The sequence below is a fragment of the Lepisosteus oculatus genome, chromosome 27 (genome assembly GCF_040954835.1).
Source record: "Lepisosteus oculatus isolate fLepOcu1 chromosome 27, fLepOcu1.hap2, whole genome shotgun sequence".
NCBI classification, from domain to species: domain Eukaryota; kingdom Metazoa; phylum Chordata; class Actinopteri; order Semionotiformes; family Lepisosteidae; genus Lepisosteus; species Lepisosteus oculatus.
In genome coordinates, this window is record NC_090722.1 from 1,880,183 (window position 1) to 1,886,537 (window position 6,355).

General features: G+C 53.4%; 1 protein-coding gene across 1 annotated transcript; it reads right to left on the reverse strand.

Annotated features, from left to right (window-relative positions):
- Positions 1-234: 234 nt before the first annotated feature.
- LOC138225292 (fish-egg lectin-like) lies at positions 235-1,356 on the reverse strand. The gene is made up of 3 exons (XM_069185056.1): positions 1,118-1,356; positions 596-938; positions 235-508 (listed from the first exon to the last, which is right to left on the reverse strand). Exons 1-3 carry the CDS (start codon positions 1,221-1,223, stop codon positions 367-369), a joined length of 591 nt encoding a protein of 196 aa, XP_069041157.1. The 5' UTR covers positions 1,224-1,356; the 3' UTR covers positions 235-366.
- Positions 1,357-6,355: the final 4,999 nt, after the last annotated feature.

Sequence of the window (6,355 nt, forward strand, 5' to 3'; positions counted from 1 at the left end):
GCACTCTAGCTAATCCAGTCATGCACAAAACTGGGACTAAGCCACTGTGGAAAGAGACTAGGTGTTTCATTATCTTATTTCAGGCAAAGGGCCATGTGAGTAGAGGGCTTTAAGGTCTGGATATTAATGCCTAATGGGACAGGCCAGGTAGTCTTCCTCATTATATCAGGAGGACTGGTTTTAAGTTCATTAACCAATTTGAAGCTACAGAATTAGACACCACAGAAGAACAGGGTCTTTCAGGCATTTTTATTGCAGCACAGAGAAAACCCAAGACGGGCATTAGTGCCTCATTCAACTCAGAACCCTTCATGCAGCCCAGTCATGCCTGTCACTTTCCACTCAGGACCAGACCACACAGGCTGCTCAGACCTGGCACCTCTGGACTCGGCCATCTTTGCACACAACCCAGAGGATTCCTCGGTCATAGGACACATGCCTGGCCACACCAGCTGCCCTTAGAGCCCACCAGCTCCTGCCAAAGGGGTTACAGGCATCAACACCAAGCCTGCAGGAAAAGGCACAGGGTTAGAGCAGCCTAGAATTAGGACAGTCATTCATGCAACCATGTGCATTAAACCCTCCCCCAGCTCACCTCTTGAAGACCACTCCATTCCTGTTCACCCCATACACACTGCCATCTGAGCCCACCTCCACCAGGGACAGGGAGCCCTGAATGGGGTACCACCTGTCAGAGCCTCTGCAGGAATCCCCACTCACATCCAGCTTGACGAAGATCTGGTCCAGCCTGTTCACTCCCCAGCAGCCAAAAGGCCCACAGGAATAGTACTTGAGGGAGCCCACAACAGGAATCCAGGGGATGTTGCCCTGGCCAGCATACTGCAGCACAGGTCCTCTGTTCAGGCAGAAGATGGAATTGGCAGCATTGACACCAACCACGAACTTGTCTCCACCAGCATCAATCTGGATGAGGGAGCCTGCAGAGGAGAGCAAGAAATACAGCTGTTCTCAGCAGGGGGCAGTGCAGTGCTCATTCCTCAGTATGAAGTCATGAACACTTTAGGAATTAAAGATGTTCTGGCTGAAAGCAGCCACTAACCATGGATGAACTTGAAAGCCATCATTTCTAACCCATATAGATCAGCTGCAGCCTCACCTGGCTGTACTTGGATCCACTTTCCCCGAAGCCACTTGAACACAAGGCTGGCGACACTCACACTCCAGAGCCCTGCTGGCCCCACACTCACATGTTTCCCCTTCATGGCCAGAGAGACCCAGCTGTTGCCCTGGTAGCTGACCAGGTTGTCTGCATTGTCGACTCCACACACCCTTCCAGCACCAGCATCTATCTGCTTCAGACTGCCAGGCACAGCCCGACACTGCAGGGCTTCAGCCACAGATTTTTTTTTTTAACAGATAAAATTTACTTTATTCTGAAAAAAAAAAAAAACATCTCACACAGTAACACTCCTCAAATTCAAACAACGGCGGAACGGCGGTGATTGTCCGTTATCAATCCATGCAAGGGTGGGCGGATTTGCGCTATTATGAGTGTCCCTCCAAACCCTACCGCTTGCTGTAACCCATTAATCCCTGTACAGGGTCCATAGGCCTTTCCAGCGCTCCTTTGCCGTGGGGAAACCCCATTTAGCAACGTCGCGCTTCATCCTCCTCCTGAGGTCCGCCAGGATCCTCTCTTCCAGCTCCCTCGCTCCCCACTTGTTGTTGTGCCGGATGAGATTGTTCCTCACGTCCCACAGGCCTTTCTTTGTGAGGGACAGCAGCAGCCACATCAGGAACTGCGTCCCCCTGTCCAGTCCGGTAGGTGCCAGCCCCAGCAGAATGTACTGGTAGCTGAGCACCGCATTCGTTTCCAGGAGTTGCATTATGTTGTCCATTCTGCCCCACACCGCCTTGGCGAAGGGGCAGCTCCAGAAAACGTGCTCCTGAGTCTCCTCGACGAAACACGCGTCCCGGGGGCAATGCGGATTCCTGGAAATCGAGTCTGTAGAGGACCTCTCTGGTAGCCAGTCTCTTGTGAACGGCCATCCAGTTGAGGTCCTTCAGTTCGTTGGCCAGTTCTTTCGGCTGCGTTCTTTCCCAGACTTGTCTGGGAACTCGCAGCCTTTCGTTGGCGACCAGGTGCCCCCTCACCTCTTTGTACAGAGCTCTGTGGTTGGTGCAGAGCTCTGGCTGTCTCGTGGCCTCGTACCTCCTGCTCCACTTGACAGCGTGGGTGTAGAACTCCGGTTGCCTCTCTGCCTTGGGCCCAGTGTTTGACCACTGGACCAAGTGCCTCATCGGGATGGAGAGCCACAGCCTGACAAAGTACTGGTACTTGTGGCTGATGGGCTCCCGCAGCGCCCGACAGAGGTTGCAGAAGAAGATGCAGTCGAGTTTCAGGGGGAAATGTGGGACATCTCGACCCCCTTCCTCGACCGGCTGACACATCCGGTTTCTGGTGATGGACTCGTACCTGCCGCCCCAGACGAAGCCGAAGATCATCCCTTGCAGCGCTCGTCTGAGTCTGGCCGGCAGCGGGTACACCACCGCCAGGTAAACCAAAGCCGGCAGGACGTCTGCTTTCAACACCATCACTTTCCCCGTGTAGGATAGCGACCGCGTTTTCCACAGACCCAGCTTCGCGTTCACCTTGGCGATCCTCTCAGTCCAGTTGTTGGTCTCGTTGTCCTGGCTCTGGAAGGAAACCCCCAGTATTCTGAGGGGCTCCGTGCAGAGCTCGAGACCCTCCGGCGCCGTCGTCCTGTGCTTCCAGGGTCCGGAGAACTTCAGTTTGCTCTTTCGGCGGTTGAGCTTCGACCCCGAGGCTCTGGAGTATTGCTCCATGACCTGCAGGGCCCTCCTCAACCCCCTGTCCGACCTCAGGAACAGCGTCGTGTCGTCGGCGTACTGGGAGATCTTCAGGGTTTCCCCCGCGCCTCCCGGTATCTCCAGGCCGTCGATGACGGGGTCCCGTCTCACCGCCTCTGCTAAGGGCTCTGTGAAGAGAACATAGAGAAGGGGTGAAAGGGGGCAGTCCTGTCGTACTCCGGATTCCTGGGGAATGAAATCCCCCAGGTTTCCGTTCACGTTCACTCTGCTGCCCACGTCAGAGTACAGAATCTGAATCCAGAGGCTGAAACGCTCTCCGAAACCGAAGCGTTCCAGCACCCTGAACAGATAGCTGTGGTTCACTCTGTCGAAGGCTTTCTCCTGGTCCAGGCTAACCACCATCATGGGCACGTTCCGGTCCTCGGCCCAGGCGATGGCGTCTCTGGTCAGCTGGAGGTTCCAGCTGACGGATCACCCCTCCACCCCACACGTCTGGTCGCTGTGGATGATGTGGGGGAGGGCGGTTCTCAGTCTGCCGGTCAGGAGCTTGGACAGGATCTTTACGTCCACACAGAGCATCGTGATCGGCCTCCAGTTTTTGAGGTCGGCGGCGTCTCCTCCCTTGAAGAGCAGGGAGATGACGCCCTCCCTCATGGTGTCTCCGAGTTTCCCCCGGCAGAAGATCTCCTGCGCCACTTCCACCAGATCTGCCGCCAGGGTGTCCCAGAAGCAGGTGTAGAATTCCTTGGGGAGTCCGTCCGGCCCCGGCACCTTGCCATTCTCCATGGACAAGAGCGCCACCTTCAGCTCCTCGGCCGTGATCGGACCCTCCAAGTCCTCCCTCACCTCCTCCAGTACTCGTGCCGTCAGCCCCTCCAGAAAAGCATCGCCTGCCTCCACCTCCGTCTGCTTTTCTGAAAAGAGCCCCGTGTAGAAAGCGGTGGCCGCCTCTTTGTCGCTCTCGTCCAGCACTTCCTCTCCATCGCCTCGGGGGAAGGGGGCTCCAATTCCTGGGCTGCCTCTTCCTTTTGTCCCTGGGCCTCGGGGGAGGGGGTTACCTCTTCCTGGGCTGCCTCCTCCTTTTGTCCCTGGGCCTCGGGGGGGAGGGTTTCCATTTCCTGGAGCGCCTCCTCCGGTTGTTCCTGGGCCTGGAGGGAAGAAAGTTCCGTTTCCTCTAGGACGAGGAAACGGTTTTCCCTTACCACTCTCTTTTTCTGTCCTTCCTAAGGTGGGTCCGCCCTGGGTCTCTTCTCCCGCTTGCGCTTTCCCTTTTTTGCTGGGAGTTATCCAGGGCCCTTCCTCCTGTCGGCCATCTTGTCCCTCTTCCTGGCGGCCATCTTGTGGCACCGATGCGGCTGGGGGTGTGGCCTCGGCAGTTTCGGGTCTCAGCGGGGGAGGTGCGGGTTCTTTGTTCTCAGCCCTCTCCCTTTGTCTGGAGACCGGTTTCTGCCTGCCGGCTTCCACCACCTGCGCAAACGAAGGTTTGCTTACCTTGCATTGGCGAAGGAGGTGTCCCTCGGTGCCGCATCCGTCACACTTTTTGGCTGCCCGGCAGGTTTTTGCCAGGTGCCCGTCCTCATTGCAGTTGTGACATCTGACGAGGTCACATGCGTTTGTCTTGTGGCCGGACCGTCTGCACTTGCTGCAGAAATCCGGCATCCTGGGGTAGTAGAGGTACCCCCTGTCGGCTCCGATGTTGAAGCGAGCCGGGGGGTGCTGGAAACCGTCAACGCCCCCGTAATGGTCCTCTGGTTCGTCTTCCTCATAGGCTCCGGCCTGAAATCAGAGAAACCAGGGTGCTTACCTTTCTCCTTGACCAGTCTCGTTGCCTTTTCGTACGCCGCGTCCGTGGCCATGTAGGCCTCCATACATCTCTCTGCCTTGTTGTCCTGGAGGCAGTAGAGATCGCCGGCCACCAACTGCAAGATCCCTCGCAGGAAGGTCATGAAAAAGGCCTTTGCAGTCGGCATCGGCTCCGTCTTCTTTGTCCAGTGGAACCGGATCAAAGTCCTCTTGTCCGCCATCTCTGAGGGAGAAAAAGGGAACAAAAAAGAGGAAAAAAGAGCAAAAGGAGCCCTGGCCTTTGTCCTTGGGGGCAAAGCTCAGCTAGGTGCACGCACAGGAGGAGAGAGAGAGAAGAGCGGAAAGTGCTTCCGGGTCTCAAGGAAGAAAGCAAGCACCGCGGGCAGGCCACGTGTACCTGCTCCCAGCCAAGAGGCCAAGGAGGCAGAGAGAGAGAGGGAGCGGATAGCCACAGATACTGGGAAGGAGAGGACACCACTGGGTCAATGATCACTTAAAAGCAGCCTAAGCCGAGGGCAACATAGGATCATGAGCATCCGACACAAAGGGACTAAGTCAGTATACGAGGACAGAAGAAACAAGCCAATAGGGCATTAATGAATCAGCAACAACCACAAGTGAACAGAGCTCCATACACAGAATCAAAGGTTTGCAGAACTTTGAGAGCACACAAACATCCATGTCATGGATTTAACACTCAGGCAGCATCTATACTCAAGATCAAATACCTATACTGAAATCCTTAAATACTAGCAGCATGCAGTTAATCCTCCCATCTGCCTTTATGCTGCTCCTTTTACTCAAAGTAAGAAACCCAAACCTTACCTAGAAAGAATCCTACAAGCAAACACAACACACAGCCTCTCCCTTCCATGTTGATGAGTGATCACACAAACCTCATGTATGGTATAAACCCCCACAGTGGCCTTTATATACTCAAGGCTGCTGGGCTTCCACTCCTACACACACCTGTCTAACCAGGTGTTAAATTGTGAACCATAACGAGCTGCTGATTGAATCACTCAAGTATCAATTACAGAAGACATCATTAATTATATTCTCTCCATAGACCTTATAGACCATAGACCATAGGCCATAGACCTTATCCTAAGGGTTTAGGAATCACGGCGACAAGAACTGAAATTGAAGCCCAGTGCTTCAGATAGTCATGAGCTGGATTAGTACTAATACCAGCAGTGACATCCTCCAGTAGTGCAGGTCAGGGGTGGTCTAAATTAGAAAACGAGACAAATAGTTTCATTGCAAAGCTGAATGTTTGGTTACTCTTGCTCTTTGTCATGAGATTTTTTTTTCATTTCAGATTTGATCTCCCAGATTAAAGATTACATTTTTCTGAGCACTTAGAGGAAAATATCTGGGCCCTAGACTGAAATATTCAAAGTCCAGTCTTGTTTTCTCAGTTAATGTCATGTGGGGGAGGATTGGTGATAATTAAAATTTATGAAAGCACAAGTTCCTGCATTCAGAATGGGGAATTAATGATACTGTAGCTCTTAAAGCACTTAATTCACGAGTGACCATTTGGACAGCACAGTGGTGTGGATTAAGGACTGCAGCCTCACAGTTCCTGGGGTTGATGTCCAACTGAATTTCCAGCTGTGTGGAGCTTGCATGTCTTCCATGTGGATTTTCTCTATGGGATGTAATGGAAAGTTACTGAAAAAAAGTGTTTTATCCTAAATATGTCTGTTTACGGGCAGAGCTGTGTTGTAAAAGCAGCTGGATTCTTAGAACAAAG

Bases quoted from the DNA above. Each gene is read 5' to 3' on its own strand.
- LOC138225292 (XM_069185056.1), bottom strand. From the start codon at position 1,223: ATGAAGGGGAAACATGTGAGTGTGGGGCCAGCAGGGCTCTGGAGTGTG. The intron at 939-1,117 runs GTGAGGCTGCAG...TCTCCTCTGCAG, and splicing joins GTGGATCCAAGTACAGCCAG to GCTCCCTCATCCAGATTGAT. The intron at 509-595 runs GTGAGCTGGGGG...CTTTTCCTGCAG, and splicing joins AATGGAGTGGTCTTCAAGAG to GCTTGGTGTTGATGCCTGTA.